The sequence below is a fragment of the Ziziphus jujuba genome, chromosome 11 (genome assembly GCF_031755915.1).
Source record: "Ziziphus jujuba cultivar Dongzao chromosome 11, ASM3175591v1".
NCBI lineage: Eukaryota > Viridiplantae > Streptophyta > Magnoliopsida > Rosales > Rhamnaceae > Ziziphus > Ziziphus jujuba.
This window is the reverse complement of record NC_083389.1, coordinates 9,397,997-9,418,315: the sequence shown is the minus strand read 5'-3', so window position 1 is coordinate 9,418,315 and position 20,319 is coordinate 9,397,997. Positions and strand designations below refer to the sequence as shown.

The following is a 20,319-nucleotide window of genomic DNA, read 5'->3' as shown; positions in this document are numbered from 1 at the left end:
AGGGTTTTAGGGAAAACAAAATGTTAGTGAAATTACCTTTTTTTTATTTTATGAAGGGTAATGTTTCCTTTCTTCTTCTTTTTTTACTTGAAAAGTTATGTTATTTTACCCTAATTTAAATTTAATGACATTTTAATATAATTAAGGGAGATTTCTTTCCAGATTCATAAAATATAGAATTAAAATTAAAATGTTCTTGCATATAATATTAGTTTTTTTTCACTTGTGTCAGTAAAATATAAGTTTATACGAAATTGTATTCATATAATTTATATATATTATATAAATACTTTCATCGAAAATAAAAATAAAAATAAAAAATAGAAAGCAATTTAGAATTGACCCAATTGATATACATCTCAACTCTCACATTCATACCTATAAAGATCGTGGGTTTTAGATAACAAATTCCCTTTTATTGCTATAATGATCAAAAAAGAAAAATAATCCCCCAAAAAAAAAAAAAAAGAAAAATCATCGAAGCGTGTAGATATCACAAGCAATTGATATATATTTATGTTCGTTAATTTTAAATTTTATTACCACTACTTGAACGAGTTATAAATGATAAAAATAGCTACATTGATTTGCTTAAGTTTAATTTGCAAATTTTTTCAAAAGTTCGAAGATCGAGGTGATCAGTAATGAATTTTTTTTATTTTTTTATTTTTTTTTTGTAATATTAGTACTCGTTGGCAAAACTTTTATATGCTTAAAATAATTTTATTGGTCTTCATCTATACAATATGTTTATGCTTCGCGCAATAGCTTGGAAAAGAGCAACAGCCTATATTTCTAATTGCAAATGACGGCAGAAGAAAAATAACAATATTAAAAATAAAAAAAATGAAATTGTTCATTATTGTGAGTGATTATTAGTTTTAACAACTGGATGTTTGACTATATGGTTAGCATTCCACGAAAGGATACACCTTGGGATCGACCAAAGACGAGAAATCAAACTGCTCAAATTAAATTATGTGCAAAATGTTTACGTCAATAATCAGATTTGTGTTATAAACAAATTATTATATATTGTAATTTCAATGTGTCATTTTTAATGGAATTTCAATGCATTCTTAAATCAAGCTGATCATATATTTTCACTATCATAATTTCAAAAAAAATAGAAATTAAAAAAAAATACTTGTTTTCGTGAGACAAAACCATCATTAATATATATATATTTTGATCTAACGGAAATATATTTCCACCTTATATATTAATGATGACCGTGACGCATCAAGTATATAATAAAAATATTATTTTAATTAATTAATTTTTTAAAATATGTTAATTAATAATTTAGAATAAAAAGTTAAGATGGTAAAATGAAAACTTTTGAACTTAATTATTACGGTATAAGATTGTAATATATTTCAAATAAAATCAAAATTGCACACATTTGCAAATAATATTTCTAATAATGACTATGGAAGGAGATAACCGGGGAAAAAAAAACAAAAAACAGAATCCTATATATGGAGGAAATATTAATATAACAGGCCAAATGACCGCAAATTAACCAACCCGAGTCGTTTTTTGTGCTTAATGCGATGCTTTATTCACTAACAAAATAAATAAATAAATAAATCTTAGCCACGTTACCTGTCTATATATAATAATAGTATAATTCAAAGACCCATAGAGGCGGTCATCAATAGGATGAGTACATTGTAAACTGTAAAATTGGTACATTTTATAGGTTTGTGGTATCCAAATCAGCAACTTTTCCAGTTATAGACCCACGGGGAAAAAGATTCTTTTCTTGGATTTCAAGAAGGTGATGATCAATTTATGAATTCAAAAACATTTAAATTAGTTGGGATAAAAAAAAAAAAAAAAAAAAAAAGTCTAGTAGCTAACATACGCTAAGCCTAAGCCATGCAAAATTAGTATGTGGAAAATTCCAAGCACCCAAAGTCTTCCGAGTTTAAAGTCCAAGTCAAAAAGTTGGGAGGGGGTCAGTTTGCTGTCATGATATGAAGAAAAATAACCAACTTACTGTTTCTGGTGATTGTCTACATAGATATTATTTTGCTTAGCCCAAAAAGCCCAATCTCAAGAAATCTAACTCCCCTAATTATTTTCTTTTTATTATTATTTTTTTATTTTTAGGATTTAAAATTTTATTATAATTTTTTTGCCTTGAGATTGGTTGTATTTTTTTAAGTATATTAAACTCATTACAAATGGAAATGAAAAAATATCACCGTGATTAAAAGTTTGAATTCAAATCTAAAAATATAATCTGGATGATTTTATAATTAGGTCAAACTGTTATTAATAGAAGGTTCAACATACTTTGAGTTTTCATTTCAAGAAGATTCACTGTAATTGCTCGCACAGAACACATGGTTTTACATGTGCAATGAGGGAAAAAGTCTAAGATAATATTGTATGATTAAAAAGTAAAATAATTGAATTGACTATTAAAAAAAATTATAAAATGTGAGAAAGGAAAAAAGCTGTTTTTTTTTATTTTTTATTATTATTTTACGTTAAATGGGAAAGAAAAGAAGCTGTTGAATCAACGGAAAGCAGTTAAAAAAATATAAAATTATATACAAATATCTTCACTACTAGATCTTAAACAACAAATTATTTGGTTATATTATTTGAAATGACAGTAATTTTTTTCTTAAAGAATTTATAGTGGCCGTTTCGTCATATGATCAAAAGGGACAATTGATAGTAGATATAACTTCTTGAACTTCCTTTTCCATTGTTCCTTGTGAGACAGACAGCCAAGTGGCTAGAATTAATTAAGTTCGTTCAAATCTTCCTACCTTTAGGACGAGGGTTCAATATCTGTTTTAGAACCAAGAGAACAGAAAACTGTGGGGTTTACTGGAAACCGTGACCAAACATATGTATTATTGTTATGTATCTCATTCAATCATTACACACACACATATATATATATATATATATATATAAAGAAGACGCCAACTATATCTAAAAGACATGCGCTGGGCTGAATTAATAAAAATTGAGAGGATGGAAAACTTATATCCCAAAAATAAAATTTTATTTCCACCCCGCTTGACGCTCGTTATAACAACAGAGAAAGTTAAAACAAAAGTAAGAAAAGCCAATCTGTCGTTAAACATATTTTTAAAAAAATACAAAGAACAAAATCAAAACAAAACAAAACTAAAAGAATTGACAATCCCCATATGATCCCATTTGACCAAGATTGGTCAATCTAAATATCTATATTCCTTATATTTTTGCAAAATTATGTTTCCAAATTTCATCATTTATCAATAAACAAATATGATTTCTGAGGAAAGACCATATTTAAAGATCCAAACAATCGGTATATACATAATTTCAATTTGTTGCGAATACATACATATATATATATATATATATATTTTCATTTTGGGAGCATTGAGATGGTCAAAATTGTCATTTACTTAACTAGATTTTTTAAAATGCATTCTTACTTCACAATATAGGATGAGAATACGAGCACGTCATAATGATCCCTTTTTGTATAAATTTAATTTTATTCTATTAGGCGAGGTGGGCAATTTATGTTGCCCAATTGACACTTTATTATATATAATCCTAATTAAAATATTTTGTAAATTACATATAATTGGGCGTCTATTGAACAACAAAAAAATTTAATATAAATATAGATTATGAAAATATACATATCACATAAATAATATAAATAGTATTCTAAAATGTCAATCTAAGGCGGTTTATATATTAACAACATAAATGTATACTTTTAAGTGCTATATTAGATATTATAAAAAATTTTAAATGTAAATTTTTTCCATAAAAGTCATTCAAAAAATAAAATTATATAATTAATTAATAATAATAAATAGATTTTTCACATTACTATTGAAAAATAATTTTAAATTAATTGTATATTTATACTTAATTATTTTTAAATAATAATATATTTCTTATATTATATAAAAATATTTACTATTAAAGATATTACATCGACATGGTTCAGCAGAATAAACTATATCTGTACATGTTAATCTCTTTTATTGCGCATCTGCCGATATTCCCAAGGCTATCCATAACCAGCAGCTGGCTGACAGAAAGTAAGTGCAGAGAAGCTGTATGCAGAAGAGAGCTTGTGAACACAAAATTAACATATTGTAAAAGGTGGACTGGCACTTCCACAATCATTGCAACCAAAAGAGATTTGTCTTTTTTTTTTTTTTTGGGTAATGAACCAGAAGAGATTGTCTATCACATAATTATTGTAAATATGCATGATTATATTTATGGGGAAAAAAGGAAAAGCAAAACAGTGCAAAATATATTCTGGATTAACCTCTTGGTAAACTCAGTCAACCAAAATAATACTAGACAAAGTGTGGCCGCTTTTTGCAAACAATAAGTTCAGCGAGTCAAGTCAATCGATTTACACTTTCAGAGTCATCTCTTCGCAAATTATTATCACCTATCTCTTTCACTTTCTACTAATAATTCTTATCTTCAAATTCATATAATTTAAAGAGTTATATTTCTTTTTCAATGTTTTTGTCGTATTATCGAATATTAAACTAACAAATTTTTATATACCACCTGAAAAACCCAAACTCAACGTGTTTCAGGCACAAAACTTGAAACACCCGCTAAGGTATGCAACATCAACTTAGTTATACAGGACATTGACGACGGAAACTGAAAGAATATATATATATATATATGAAAAAAAATAAAATAATAAGTTTGTTAAGTTTGAAGTACAAACGTTAATATTTGATCTTTAGCAGTGTAATTTTCCACGGCCCAATGTTTCGGCTGGTCGTAGATACTTTCACACTTTGAACATTAATTTAGTGCGATTCCAAGTATTCTAAGTCCACCTTTCTTGTTTGTTTCTGGGTATTCTCAATTCTTCTTCTTTGTCTTTTGCAAATCTGGCCTTTGTCCTCGCTCGTGCTACTACTTCCCTCCCTAAAGATTCATGAATTCTACGTTTTTCAACATTTTCGACACCATCTATTTTAGAGATTCTAGCTCGGGACTTTAATTAATTTTCGTAAATACTCCACTCGTCAAAAATTTTTCTCCCAAATTCTCCCCCAAGCATTTATGTCCTTTGGATTATTTATAGCTCAACATGACTTTATTTTTTTATTTATTTTTTCTTTTTGGATAAAATGGGGAGAAAGGATTTAATCATCATGACATTTATAGTTACGTTTGTGGCAAAAACAACAAGAATAGTAAACGCATGAGTTTAGTATATGAACCAATACGAATGGTGCGAAAACTCTAATAAAAAGAACACTTGAGATTATCATCAATGGTATTTGCCAACTGAATTCTTCCAAAGGAAAGCTTAATTACAATAGAAGCTATAAGAGACAACATCTATAATCGTCATATCTGTGTGATTTATGTGATTTGATGATTATGGATGATTATTACTCATAATTTTTTTTTATAAATTTTTCACTATATCAATCAAGTGTATATATATATACATATAATCATTTTTATTAGGCAATATTGGTCTTTTTATACTATCCAACTAATATTCAATTACATATAATTTATTAAATATTTTATTATAAATTACATATAATGATATGAGAATCGGATAAGATAAATTGTCCGATGTGTTTATTATAATACTTTTATATAAAGTTACATGCAATGTTATGTAATATTATTATTATTATTATTTTGGTAATAGCAATGTTATGTACTATGTATTTGATAAAAGGATTACCAAAAGATATGAAAATAATTTTAGTGTATATATATATATTTTGCAACGTCATGCAGAAGCGTTTCCAATATTCATATATATAATAGTTTTAAATAATATTGAATACTAATTTTATTAGCGTCTGATTCATATAATCCTATTTTAATATCGTCATCTAATCGCAGTTATCTGCCAAGTCTGCTGCCTGCCTTTGCGAGATTAATTTATATATGTTATATTCTATCAAATAATTATTCAATCTCCAACTATTCAAGGTTAACGGTGGATATGAATTAGTTGGAATTTCTGTTAAAATCTTATGATCAACCAACAGGAATTTTTCCCAATCTGTTTTTTTTTTTTTTATAATTTATTTTTAGGTTACTTTGAGTATTTTTTTTAAAGGGTTATTTTTGGTAATTAGATAACAAATTATGATCAATAAAAGCTATAATATAAACATTCATATTCGCATTCCGGATAAATAAAAATGATGTCACAGCTGTTTTGGTAATAACTCGATAATGGGTCAAAGAATGGGACACGTTTTTGAAATCATATTACTTTCAAGTAATTAAATAATTGAAATTAAATAATTAAGAAATCGCGAATGGTGAGAATCAATTCAATTCTTAGTTAGAATGGTAAGAAGTGTTGAAAATCTGGCCAGTTTTTAATATTAAATTTGATTATTTCTTTTTTACAACTATGGCTGTCAAACAATTAAAAATAAAAATGAAAACCCGCATGGCTGTCAACATAGTTTTAAAAGATAACAGTATTAAAAAACTAATCAAGAATATTATACTCCTTAATTTTCTGGTAGAACAAACAAAAAAAATAGATAATATTAATGATTAAAGCCTATGTAATTAGTGCACTGGCATTTATGGACTGCCAAACATATGGAAGAAGATGATATATACCACTTTTTTTTTTTTTTCAGAAATAAGTTGATAACTGGGGAGGTTTGAGGGAGCTAGAGCAATTGGCTTGGAATTTCCGAGCATGGTATTTTTGTGTCACCAAAAATCTGAATTTTTCTCAGTAGACTCCAGCGATTAATTTATTTGGAACCCTAGAATTCCGGGCCTGCGTTTTCCTGAACCGAAAAAATGAAAATGACTATTCTCAAACTACAAATTCATTCGTTGAAATTTTCTTCTCTTTTTTGGTGAATCGGGCCTGCGTTTTCCTGAACCAAAAAAATGAAAATAACTATTCTCAAACTACAAATTCATTTGTTGAAATTTTCTTCTCAAAGAACAAGAAAAAGAAAATTTATGAATAGCTTAAAAATAAAAATAAATAAAAAAAATTCGGAGCTAAATCATTTTTTTTTACCCCTTTTTTCCTAAGGGTATTTTCTCCAACTTTAGTTTACGGATAGTTCCAGGTGCCTAACGTGTTTTTGGCACCAGGTGGGTCCTGACATCTCAATCTTCCAGAACCAAGTAGATAATTCTTTTTTCACTACCAAACTACTCCAAATCTCCACCTCAAATTCGATTCTATACATTTTTTAAATAATAATAATAATTAATTGATGATGAAAAATGAATAGAGCCAACCCAACAATAATTTGTCTGTTATAGAGTTTGATGTAGTCCCAACATGTGCAGAATTTAAAAACATTCTTGGCTACTATAATTAGAATTTTATAGTTTTTGTTGGAATATGAATCGTATAAAATTTATGTTTGGCTTTAGTTTAAGACTTATTAGTAATTGAAAATGCTAGTTATACAAAATATTAATGAAATTAACATATCAATTGATAGTTTTATTTATTGACTACTATTAAAAAGTATACTTTTCTATATTATTTTTTTAATATTGAAAAAAAAAAATAAATGTTTTAAATTAGATTGCCAAATTAGTAGTCCATACCAGTGAAGATAAATATCAAAACTTTTAATAGTTAGTTGCAATTGTATTTATAGTTTTTTTGTTTTTTTCCAAAAAACTAAAATAATAAAAGGCTAGCAAACAGTTTGGGCCTTCCATACTAAAATTCATTTTCAGTTGGGTGATGAACCCAGGATGGAAGGTATACAAAAAAGCCCAATCAAGCATTCCTCTAACTTCAAAATTTATATACCTTCTTTTGAGGAGGATTTGACCCAACTTTGGTTAATACAAAATTTGATAGTATATTTCCAGTGGTTTTTACCATCGAGCCAAATCAAAATATTCTTCCCACTTTAATCCTTTCTTTCATGGCTGATATGGATTATTATTGGCAGTAACTAAGGTGAAAATCAAATACACATTGATTAATTATTCCAAAATAGGACTATAAATTTTTCTTCTTTTTGGTAAATGAGGACTTTACATTTATTTGTCATCAGAAGACTATGAATTGAATGATCTCCTTTTTCTTCAAATTGATTAGTAGTGGAAAAGTAGGGTATATACATATAAATGTATATATATATATATATATATAATTACTCTACCATTAAGTTTCAAGTGTTTTGACGTGCCAAAACGCGTTTTAAGCACCAGATGGTTCTCAAATCTTCCATAACGAAGAAGATGATTCTTTTTTCATTACCAAACTACTCCAAATCTCCCTCTCAAATTTAATTCCATGTATTTTCCATCAAACAAAACATGAATCCATCAATTAATATATATATATATATATATATATATATTTAATTGACTCTTAATGAATATAAGCAACCAATACAACTTGTGAGTTTGAACTTTATGATGGTTTTGCTTAGAACCTGACAATAGTGCAAACCATGGAGACTTTAGGAAACATTGGCTGATATAATTATAATTTTTTAATTTCTATTTTTTAATTTTTTAAAGAAATAGGACTTATAGTGGTAGACAAAATTGGGGTCAAATTATTTGTTAGTTTCCATTGAATTACAATTTTAAAAAGGAAGGACTAGTTTGGGCCTTCTATGTGGCCCAAAACTCTTTGAGCAAGCCTTAAAGTCCATTCTAAATTTTATTTGGGCAGAAGACCCAAGAAGGAAGAGAGAGAAAACGGGAAAAAAAAAAAAAAAAAAACCAACTCAGTCGCTCTCAGAGAGTGCCAGAGGGCAATAGCCAGAGGGAGAGGGAGCTTTACCCAGTTGCTTGCCGATGAGAAATCGACCCCTACAAAGAACAGCAAGATTAGCAGAAGAGAGCGTTTGGATTTTGAATTTCCCTTTCTCTTTACAATTGGGTATGCATTTCTTTTTCATATCTTCAACTTTTTTTTGTTTCCTTCTTTTTTTAGCAGCTATCCTTTAATTCTTGATTGGATTTTCGCCAAGCTTGATTCTTTCTTCGTTTTTTTTCCCAGTTTCTTCTGTTGGGGATTTAGCTATCAATGGAATAGGAACTTCTTGCTTATAACCGAATATATTGGAGTTATTTTGCCGTTCAGAAACTTAATGGTCTTTGAAAACAAATTTTAGTGTTTATCTACTTACTTTTCTTAGGAGTAAGATGAGCTTGTAAATTAAATATGCACTTGGGAGAAAATAAAAATGTGGGTTTTACAATTAAAGGTCAAAATGCCCATTTCATGTTACGATCAGCAGGTGCTCCACCTTCTGGCTTAATCCAACTTTTTATCTTCTAATGTACTATTACAATCCAACTATTACTTAATTTTATCTTTTAATGTACTCCATGTGCTTGATTTTTGTTCTAGAACAGTCCTGTTACCTTATGCTTATTGTTTTTTTTTTTTTTTTTCCAAAGGAAAATGGTAATTCATGGACAAAAATTAAACTAATAAGTAGTTACAAAATATGTTTATTGCCTTGAGAAGATTGAATTTTGATTGCTTCTCTGTTATTAAACATGGAGAGAATGAATTTTTTTCCGTATCCTATTTTTTGTTCCTTATTGGATCTGATTTATGTGCAGATGACATGATGTGTAAAAGGTGTACTCAATTGTGCTAATTTCTTTAATGGAATCCCTTGTAAGTTTCGCAAACTATTTATATGAATCATATATACAGATATACATATATATATACATATATACATATATATATATATATATGTTTATGTGTTTTTAAAGTGTTATATTTATGTTCTTCGTTTGCTATTTTACATAGCAGAAACACACCATAACTGAATTTTTCTTCTCTTTTTTCTTTACATGTTTGGTGTTTTTCAATTGAACCACACCAATGTGGGTCAACTACTTCAACTTCTTTTGTTTAGTATTGCACTTGATTAATATCGCATCATTAATATGTTTGTTTATGAAACAAAGTTCTGCATAATTGAACTCCAAAAGTTATATCAAGTCCTTGTTAATATGTTCATTAGTGATATGGTTCTATCAAAAAAATTGTGATACGGCTCTGTGTAATTGAACTTCTAAGTTAATGTCATGTTATATATTCAAAATGTTTTTATTATTTATTATTTTCTTAACTCACTAGTTTAGCAGTTGAAATTGATCTTCCTTGTATCTTCTTGTTCCTCTGATATTTCTTTTCTTTCAGGGTTCTGAAGCAAGTACTCATAACAGGATTGGTGACAGATCAACCAGTGATGTTGTAGTGAGGCTACGGACAAAGGACGGCCGAGATGATTGGTTATATTGTCACTCCAATACCCTTATTGAAAACTGCAAGTATTTTTCTGACCGCCTCTCTGAGAATTGGCCAACGTGTCAGATTATTGATTCGCGCAATTGTGTTGAGGTTTACTGTGAAGAATCTGACTTTGATTACCATGTTACTGTTGTTCGCCTTTTCTATGTTATCATTGATGGCCCTGTTGATGACATGTGGCACGGTGTTAAAAATGCTCTAGGCATTCTTCAGGTGGCAGTCAAACTTGGATGTCCACAAATAATCACAGCTTGTGTGAACTACTTGGAAGCAGTTCCCTGGGAAGAGGGTGAGGAGGAGGAAATTCTTAAAATCATACCATGCATGGGATCAGAAGTGGAACCAGTTCTTGCCCGTCTCCAACCAGTCAATCCATCATCCATTGTGGGAATTTTTCTCTCTGCCATCCAATTTGCCACATCATCTCCTCCTCCATCCTTGAATGATCTCAAGGCTTCTGCTCAAGATCAACTTGACTACATGCTAACTGAAGATGATGATGCCCCTTTGTTAACTGCTGATAATGAGATAAAATCTGAGGTGAACATATGTATAAAAAGACTCTTTGCAAGGCTTAACGGTCTGTTGGAAGCTATGCTATGTGAGGTCGTAGAATCAGTTTCTGAAGATGGCAAAATGCAATCATTTCAATCCCTTTTGTCGGATTTGTTATGGGCCTATCAGATATTGAATAAGTTGGAAATTTTGAGGGATTTTGTCAATAATTGGGTAGATGCATCAGATAAGATAGTCAAGGTTGTAGAGAAAGCAAGTCCAACAACTGAAGTGATTGAGACAAACTTGAAGGTTATTGAGGTGGCATCAAAGGTTCTAGAGGCAATAGGGTATGGAACTGTCATTTTGCCAACAACAAAGCGGCTTCACATGGTGAAGATATGGCTTCCTTTTGTGAGGATTGCAAAACCTCTTATTGATTCTATTACGACTAATGATGATGATGATACAGTGACACTCAAAGTGGATGGTGAATTGTGGCAATCCCTGGAGTCCACATTTGTTACGATGGTGCCTGCATTGCCATCAGAGAATCAGGCAGAGATTTTGACTGAATGGTTGGCAAATGAGCATATTCAATATCCAGACCTGACTGAGGCATTTGAAATCTGGTGTTACAGATCCAAGGTTGCTAAACGAAGACTATCTTCAATGGGGGTAAACCATGACAAAACTCATGCGTTTTGACTTCTTTACTTAACCTTTTCTCACTTTTCTTCTGGCTCTAATTTTGACAATCCTTCTTCCTCAAGGCAGTAGTAAGAACATGAAACTATTCTTTCACTGTGAAAATCAATGAAAGAAGAGGAATTAGACTTTAAAACCTAGACGCACGAATCAGATAAGTGGCCCTGTTTTTTGTCCATTGTAAATTTTGATTCGAGGCTGTGTTAAATAGTCCAGTTGAAAGTCTTTGACTCATTTTGAATTGTAAAGCTGTAAAATTCGTATCAAATTGTAAAAAGAAATTGCTCAGAAGTAATTGAAATCCAGCTCATTACTTATGTCTCTTTTTTATTAGTAAATTCCTTATTGACCATGATCATTAGCAAAACTATATATATAGTTTTATATATTTGGAAGGTTCTGCAAATTTCGAAGTTTGGCTTTTCTAATTCTTCCCAGTCAATGGTTGCTATTTTAATATATGAACAAAAATATAAGATGATCTATTTAGTGAAGTGGCAATCCCATAGAACTTATCATGTTATTTGGGAAATATTTGAAAATTTTCGAATCTACAGCATTAGCATTTTCGTAAGTTTAGACAAACATACATACTTATAATCTACACGCGGCCATGTAATCTTTGCTTGTATGAAGACACATATATTGAGGTATTTGGCATGTTCTTGTGGGTGTGAACCAGGTCATGTAGCATGCCTATTTGAAGGAGACCTGGTGGAGTTATTAACATCAGTTTTATTAAATTCAACATTATTGATTTAGTTCAAGTAATTAGTCTGCTCAAGCTTTAATAGATTTTTGGTTGTTTAGGTACATATACATGTGCTTTCTCCAAGTATGACTTTTAGGTCCACAAAAGCAAGGGTTTTCTGAGAGGCATTTTGATGTGTGTGAATGAACAATTACTAAAGCAGAATTTCTTGTTGAGTAATAACTTGCCATTAGTCATAATCACACACAAAGGAATATAATATATGTTTAAGTGGAGAGTTTTTCCATAATGGTCCATCTCTAATAGCAAAAGTTATTGATAACAGTACCTTGTTGGAGAAGAAATCTTGAAATAAATAAATAAATAAAATAACATAGTAAATATATATTTTATCCAAAATAAACAATGCTTTTTTACCTTTGCATCTTGTATTGAGTTAAATAATTTTGTGAGGTAGATTGGTTATTCTTGTATTTTGTCTTATGCTCACTGACATTATCTTCTTACAATAACTTTTCTCCAATTTCCGCAACCAAAAAGGACCCAATTGGGGTCCTCGTGTCCACCAATTATTAACATATCGAATTTTTCAACCAAATAATAATTTGAGCTGCATTTTCAATACATGCTCACAGTCATACACAAATTTCAGACATTATTCAGCTACTGCCACAAAAATGTTTATTGAATTTTAGATATTTTTTTCTGGCTCACCATGAAGACTGTTTGAATGTGAAAGCATTTTTATTTTCTTTGCTAAAAAAACACTACTGGGAAATGGAAGTTTGGAATTTTTCCAGAATATTCAACATTGTATGGTGAGATAACATGGATAACAATCAGAATTCACAGTTTCTTATTGATTTTCTAGCGAAAGGAAACAGAAACTAAGTTTAGCCTTTTCTTTTTCTATTGGGCTCCTCCGAACTTTTCAAGTAAACTAATTAGCATTTTAATATTATTCCTAATTTCCCTTTCATTGATGAAATTTAAAATCACACAGCTAGATACTGAAAACAATATATATTGGTATACCCAATTACCCAAATTTTATGACACCAATCCATCTATCCATCTTCAAAACTTACAAAAATAATATACAATCCTCAAGCATATGCTCTCAAATCCTAGGCTGTCTACCAACTGAAATGATTCTATGTAAAGTATAAACCTATACTAAGTAAATTCTTGTTTCTTTACACTACCATGCATTTCCCTTTTTCCCTCTTATTTGGAGGGAATTGAGAAAAGAAATATGGAGAGGTGAAAGACCCCGAAACCATGCCCATCTCTGTTTCAGTTTTCTTCAAGGTCTTATTCTATTCATCATCATCATCATAATCATCATCATCATGCCACAAAGTCGGGCAACAATTGCGCTGCGAACCTCTTTCGGTTCTGAATATTGATGTTTTCGAATGCAGCCGAGGAGTGAGGAGTGGGAGTGTTCAGGGAACCAAATTCATTGGCTTCACCAATGTCTACTCTCCTTCCCAATTGAATGTTTTGGTTGGGAAGAAAACTTTGATGTGCTCCTGATAAGGATAGGTTTTCACAGTGAGGGAGACCAAGAGTAAGTGAAACACCATTGCCTGAGAACCTTGGTGTGAATTGCTCTGCATCAAACCTGCCAATTTCCCCGATTGGGTATTGCCCAAAACCTCCAATAAAGTTGGTTTGGCTTCCCATGAATGAATACCCATCTCTGCTCTGCCTCTCATCCCCAAACTTAATAGAAATTTGGTCATTGTTTACCTCTCCAGGCTTGATATCCATGCCAATAGATGGGACACCATTTGGGGAGTGAAGCATTTCAGTGCTCCTTGGTTTCTTTGGACTACCTTGAGCAATACCTATACCTTCCAATGCTGATGAACCAATGAGGCTGAACCCAGAATGGTTCCTAGCATTTCCTCCAGTAGGAGATGTTGAAGGTGTGGAAATTGAAATTCCTGGAGGACCATTCTGAGTTGTGGAATTCTCTTGCTTGGAATTGAAACTGGTAGTTTGATTTTCGGTGGTACTTTTCTCTTGTGGAGCTGTGGATTTTGATCCTGAATCCTCATTGCTCTTGCTCAATTTGTCAGCCGATCCATTCTGTTCTTGCTCCTTGATCTCCTCCAGGTACATTTCCTCCACCATTGGCTTCCAGAGCCGAACTCGAGCATTTATAAACCAATTAGATACCTGCAAATTCAACACAGAACAACTTCAATCTCCATGTACATAAAGAAAAAAAAAAAATCAAAAATCAAAATACAGGAACAAAATGGAAGACTTGTGGGGTTACCTGGCTCCTAGTAAGCCCCGTTTGCTTAGCAAGCATGTGCTTGTCTGAGTCCTTGGGATATCTGAATTGCATAATCCAACATATTTTCAGTATAAACGTTGTCGAAAGCAATTGAATTTAAAAAGTTTAGGAGACTTATAGAAATGGGATTTTTGAGAATAGTTCTTACGGGTGGAGGAAGTGTTCGAAAAGCCAAGCACGAAGAACAGAAACAGATCTTTCGGGCAGTCCTCTCTGGGGTCTCCAAGCGTTTTGCTGGATCATTCCCAACTGTTGGAGGGCTCGTTGCTGTCTAAGGTGATGGTCCACATATTTGAGCCTTGAACCTTCAATTTTGCCTCCCAAGCAATCTTCTTCTCCTAAGCTCTTGTTTGCAGCTCGAATTTGCCCTGTAATGGCGTCTTTCAAGCAACGAAATTGCTTTGAGATTGTCTGAAGTGCTAGAGCCGTGTATGTTCTCGCCGACCCTATTCCTGCTGCTTGCTCAAACGACGAAATCACGATCTGCATCTGCTGGTGATACTGTCTGTACCTCTGGTCCACCTTCAATTATATAAAGAATAAAAAATTAAACTTCATAAATGTTCACCAAAATGGGAAACAGAGTTTATAGATTGAAAAATCATGAAGATCCCCGTTAATTCTTACCCTATCAGAATCTAATAAATGTTTGCTAACGGAAGAAATGACCAAAGTGTTTGTATTTACAAATTCTCAATTTGTAAGTGATACTTGCAAATTCTTTTCTTTTCTTTTCTTTTCTTTTCATTGGTTTGGAATCTCATCAGACTGAACAAAATATATTCTTTTACAAGAAAATGAAAACTCAAAATTCTACATGATTAGCTTATTAAGAATTTCCTACTCAAAACTCAATTGTATATAAATATATATATAATAATATCATATATACCTCATCAAGCATGCTAATCAACTTGGCCTTCTTCATCTGAATCTCCTGCCTCTCTGCGGTGCTTAGATCCGCCGCTCTCTTCCCGCTTCCTTCGCCGCCGACCGAGCCGTCACAGCTAACGGCGGCCAAAGATTCCCCGCCCATAATCTTGCTCTGCTGTCCGCCATTCTTCTTCGACGTTTCAGTTCTGATTCCGTTACCGACGTTGACGACTTCGTCAAGAAGCTCCTGAGCCGCTTTCAAGTACTTGGAGCTCAGTAACACGCTCTGCATACCCGAAACGCCATTGGTCACACCCGAAACCGACGAGGCCGACCCGCCCGAAACCCGCATGTCTTCGCCCGAAATGGCCTGCGCCTGACTCTGCGGCGCAGCAACTTCACGGTCACCACCACGGAACGAACCGTACCCTGGCTGCTGCGACGACAGGCTTAAAGACAGACCCTGCTGAGCGCGTGGTGTCTCACGCGCCGCCGTCGAAGGGTCAATGGAGTTCCAAAGGTTGTACTGAAGGCGTGGCATCAAGCCATGCAGGGCGGAGAGTTGTTCGTGGTGGTGGTGGGCATGCATGGATTGGGAGTGGGGGTCTTGAGAGGAGGCGGTGGACGGAAGCGGAATACCGACGAACTGCTGGGTGTGAGATTGAGGCGCGTGGGTGAGATTTGCGGGAGGGTGGGTGAGTGAGTTGGGTGAATTGAGGAAGATAAGGTTGCTGGCAGCTGTCGGAGGCGGCGGTGGTGTGTCGGAGTAAGGGACGTAGCCAGCAGGGTTCATTAGTACAAGTGTCTGTAATCCATCAGCTGCTTGGATTTCCGAGTTTCCATGAAAGTACGTCGCCATCGATCTTTGAAAAATATATTTATCCCCTTTGAATCCTTCACTTCACTGAAAACAGACTACGTTAGTTTGTTTGTTAGGTTTCCTAGCTAACGATATATATATATATATATCACACACACTCAGCACACACAACACACACATCAGTGAATTCTGTACCTTTTTCTATATATGAATCTGAGTTTGTAAATCAACCCATTAAGCAATTGCTGGTATATATAACTGGGTATAGGAAAATTCAGAGGGACTTTGATTTGTACGCTTGAGGGTCTTGTGGTTCTCTCAGATAAATCCTGGGAAAATTAATCAAAAGCCAAGAAAACGATGACGAATATTATTTGTCAAAGTATGTATATACATATATATATATATATATATATGTATGTCGATCAAAAGTTTTTCTGCACGAAGCCACCAACCCAAGATTCAAAATTCACAACAACAGCAACAAAAGCAAAATCAATCGAGCTACGGATGCTTTTGGATACTGAGTTTTCCATGGTTTGGAAAAGAAAAGAGGGGTAAAATTTGTTTTTGCTTGAAAAAGTAGAAGCAAGAGAGCTAAGGGAAGTAGAATATGAAACTACGTCGGGTTTATATAGATAAGAGAGAACGAGAAAGAGAGAGAAGGAAGAGGAGAGAGAGAGAGAGAGAGAGAGAGAGAGAGAGAGAGAAAGAGGTACAGTGATTGAGATATGGTGAAAAGAATTGATTATAGTATTAGTTAATAATATTGGTACCTGGTGGTGGTGTGATGGAAATCTGATGAGTACGCACGTGCTTCATCATCATCTTGGCACTGCAAAGGAAATGAAAGGAAAGGAAACAAAGAATTTTTTCACTTGCAATGACCACCCAAAAAACCCATGAAAAATTTTGATAGAGAGAAAAAAAATAGAAAGAAATTAAGAAAGCAAAACAGTTATTGCTAAAATACATGGTTGAGAAAGATACATATGAAAAAGAGAAGCACACCACCAAAAAACAACAACAACAACACCAACCTATATCATGTATAAGTATGGTATGATCTATATATCTATCCAAGGGATTTATCAGTCCCTTCACAAACAGATATAGAGAGAAAGCTCTCTGTCAGACTCAAAATCTCTCTGCAACTTCCCCACTGAAAAGGAAAAAAAGGAGTGAAGAGAGAGATGGGGTTAAAAAGGCTGAGAAAAAGATACCCATCTTTATTCACCTCATTATCCACACAATGACCTATTTTTATAAAAAAATAAAATAAAATTTGAAAGATTTAAAATTTTCCTGAGAAAATAATTATATTTTCTCTTCCCTTGTGGCTTTTTGGGATTGAAGTACCTGCGAATTGATCAAAACAGGAGAACTTCTTCTGATTTGACCCTCCCTTTTTTTTTTTCAAATCAAATGATGCAGCCAGGCACCCTTTGATGAGAAACAAAGAACTTTTTGAGAGAGAGAGAGAGAGAGAGAGAGAGAGAGAGAGAAAGGGATAGAAAAATACAGGCTTGTGCTAGAAATATTAAAATTTTTTATATAAATATGGAGATTTTATATGTATGATACAATGAAATGCAATTTCTAAGTTTGTCAGAAGATACAAACAGCTGAAAAACGAGGAAATGTCTACTTCCACCAAGGCTTAATAAAATAATATGGAAGGAGGATGGTGATGAAAAAAGAGGGATGTAACAGAGGGGTCCATTTTTAAATTCAGTATTAAATATCTTCTTGTCTTTTTCATAAATTATTTTTTATTTCACAAAACTAAATAATTTCGTCCTTTTTTTAAAAAACAAATTCCTTGGGATATTTTTTTTGTGGTTGGATGCCAGAGTTTGAAGATAAAGCAATTAAATTGCTAAGGAACACAGGACCAACCACCATAACACCTACTTTAATGCTTACGAATGTAATATATGTAATATTTTTCTACATTATTTACCCCACCAAAAAAATTATTTGTAAAATAGCATTTTACCTTATACATTCATGCATATAGAAAATTCCAACATAAAGCATTTGTTTATCCAACAAAAAGTAATATTCTTTTCAAATAAATAAAGGAAAATTAATTAAAACCTGTTAAGATTATTTTTTAATATATGAAAATAGTGCGTGCGTGTGTGTACCATGTATATATATATATATATTTGTGCAAGCTGGGATTTTGTATTTATATATATATATATATATATGTTGCCTCTGCCAGCTCTGTCTTTAATCATTTTCCTTCGTTTTTTATTTATTTGTATTTATTTTTTCACCCAAATTAACTGCATGCCTTTTGAAGGTTTCAAAGGATCGATCTGTAGAAATTTCATCAAGAAACATTTATCACTCAATAACTATATTATTGGTGCATTAAAAATAAAATAAAATAAAAGTTGACCAACAAACAACAGAAAAGAAAAAAAATACATATATATGTGTATAATATACTATACACATACATACATAGGGTATGAAAATAAAAAAAATAAAAAAAAATTGATATAGTGATAAATAACAAGCCTTTAATACCAATAAAGAGACAATATCACTATTTGAAGCAATGTAGGTCTGGAAAGACAGGGAAAAAAGGAAAAAAGCTACTGACTTAATTCTCACCTAAAAAGCTTTTTTATTTTTTCTATTTCTCAAAATTAATTCATTAAGTTTTTCTATCGAGCTTTTTTTTTTTTTTTGCCAAAATAAGTTTTTCTATCGCTATCAGTAAACAATGATGGTACAAGAATAAACAGTGACAAACTTTAAAGTTCCTGATGTTAATAGGACTAACTGTTATCTAACTAAGACATTCGTATTCATCATCATCAAAGTAAACAATGTATATATTTTTAAGATAAAGCCGCTATAAGTAATATAAATATTATTAGGTGTCTGTTATATCGATCAGTAATATATATATATATATATATATTATATACAGATTTCAAGATAAAGCCGCTATAAATAATATAAATATTATTAGGTGTCTGTTATATATATATATATATATATATTATATACAGAGTCTTTCCATCAACTGTCATTCTCTTATAAAATCAAAATCAATATAAGTAATAAATTTTTTTCCCATATGCTATTCCTAGGATTCTTTCATCAAAACTTTTAGGAACTTTCTATTAATTTATTTATCAGGGTAACATTAATTAATTGGTTTCACTTCTGTAGAAAAAGCCCCTGACACAAATTTTGTGCGTCAAAAGTACCTTATTTGTCAGATATCCTTCTTCATGACCATTAATATTTACATATATAATATGTTTATGGATTCTTTTAGAGTTTCTAAGCATTGAAGATGGCATGTTTAATTATGATGATTAGTCTCGTCCCTTTTAAGTTTCAGAGATCTACACACAGATAATAATTCATAAATAATGAAGCACCAAAAGCCCTTCTTTTTTTTTTTTTTTTTTTAAGCTAATAGCTAGCTAGTTTCGTTACAGCAGTTGGTTAAGATTTGATATAGATAGTACTACATATATATGAGGTAATTGATTTACGTACTCTGCTCAATATAGAGGACCCGTGCTAGTCATTAAAAGTTATTTACTTTTTTTTTTAATTTATATAATTTAGGGTAAAAAGAATGTAAGCTTTTTTTCTTTTTCTTTTTCTTTTTTGCTGGAATTTCATTGGGGCAAATAATGTCGTTAAACATTTATAGTACATATGAATAGGTAAATGATCGTTTTTGTACGTACTCTGTGATATAAGGACCACATGCTACTTTTCATTAAATGCTTAGTGTTATTAATTGACTAATATAATTTGGGTAAAAAGAAATTTGAAGTACACTATTGCAGGAAGAAAAATCATGTGCGAAAAAGAGAGTGATACATCTATTTTCTTGCTTTGTCTTTTCCTTTTTTCTTTTTTTTTTCTTTTTTTTTTTTTTTGGAAAAAGAATGTTATAGGTGTTTACATAAATTTTTAAATAAAATTGTCATTGAATACATGGGAGTTTAGATGTGGTGACAAAAAATAATTTTGAAAATTTCAGGTTCGTTAATGTGTAATATGCATGGGACAAATAAATTAAAGTACAAATCATAATCTTCTAATATATATATATTTATAGAAAACTTAAT

At 31.5% G+C, this 20,319-nt stretch overlaps 2 protein-coding genes across 6 annotated transcripts; one reads left to right on the top strand and one right to left on the bottom strand.

Annotated features, from left to right (window-relative positions):
• Window positions 1-8,697: 8,697 nt before the first annotated feature.
• On the top strand, window positions 8,698-11,805 carry LOC107433609 (BTB/POZ domain-containing protein At3g05675). Of its 2 annotated transcripts, XM_016044908.4 has the most exons (4): window positions 8,698-8,890; window positions 9,011-9,104; window positions 9,583-9,640; window positions 10,175-11,805. In XM_016044908.4, the coding sequence occupies exons 3-4, from the start codon at window positions 9,629-9,631 to the stop codon at window positions 11,486-11,488; spliced, it is 1,326 nt and encodes a 441-aa protein (XP_015900394.1). In that variant the 5' UTR covers window positions 8,698-8,890; window positions 9,011-9,104; window positions 9,583-9,628; the 3' UTR covers window positions 11,489-11,805. The 2 variants fall into 2 exon arrangements, with proteins under 2 accessions (XP_015900394.1, XP_015900393.1); XM_016044907.4 differs by lacking the exon at window positions 9,011-9,104 and having other exon boundaries at window positions 8,699-8,890.
• Window positions 11,806-13,208: 1,403 nt separating this feature from the next.
• On the bottom strand, window positions 13,209-17,834 carry LOC107405648 (BEL1-like homeodomain protein 1). 4 transcript variants are annotated; one of them, XM_016012728.4, is made up of 8 exons: window positions 17,564-17,834; window positions 17,245-17,366; window positions 16,981-17,039; window positions 16,400-16,533; window positions 15,404-16,288; window positions 14,660-15,033; window positions 14,491-14,551; window positions 13,209-14,387 (listed from the first exon to the last, which is right to left on the bottom strand). In XM_016012728.4, the coding sequence occupies exons 5-8, from the start codon at window positions 16,241-16,243 to the stop codon at window positions 13,551-13,553; spliced, it is 2,112 nt and encodes a 703-aa protein (XP_015868214.3). In that variant the 5' UTR covers window positions 16,244-16,288; window positions 16,400-16,533; window positions 16,981-17,039; window positions 17,245-17,366; window positions 17,564-17,834; the 3' UTR covers window positions 13,209-13,550. The 4 variants fall into 4 exon arrangements, with proteins under 4 accessions (XP_015868214.3, XP_015868215.3, XP_015900418.3 ...); XM_016012729.4 differs by lacking the exon at window positions 17,245-17,366; XM_016044932.4 differs by lacking the exon at window positions 17,564-17,834 and having other exon boundaries at window positions 17,245-17,520.
• Window positions 17,835-20,319: the final 2,485 nt, after the last annotated feature.

Coding starts and splice junctions, on each gene's coding strand:
- LOC107405648 (XM_016012728.4), bottom strand. CDS start 16,243: ATGGCGACGTACTTTCATGGAAACTCGGAAATCCAAGCAGCTGATGGA. Junction 15,034..15,403: donor TGATTAGCATGCTTGATGAG/GTATATATGATA, acceptor ATATAATTGAAG/GTGGACCAGAGGTACAGACA. Junction 14,388..14,490: donor CGGGGCTTACTAGGAGCCAG/GTAACCCCACAA, acceptor TTGAATTTGCAG/GTATCTAATTGGTTTATAAA.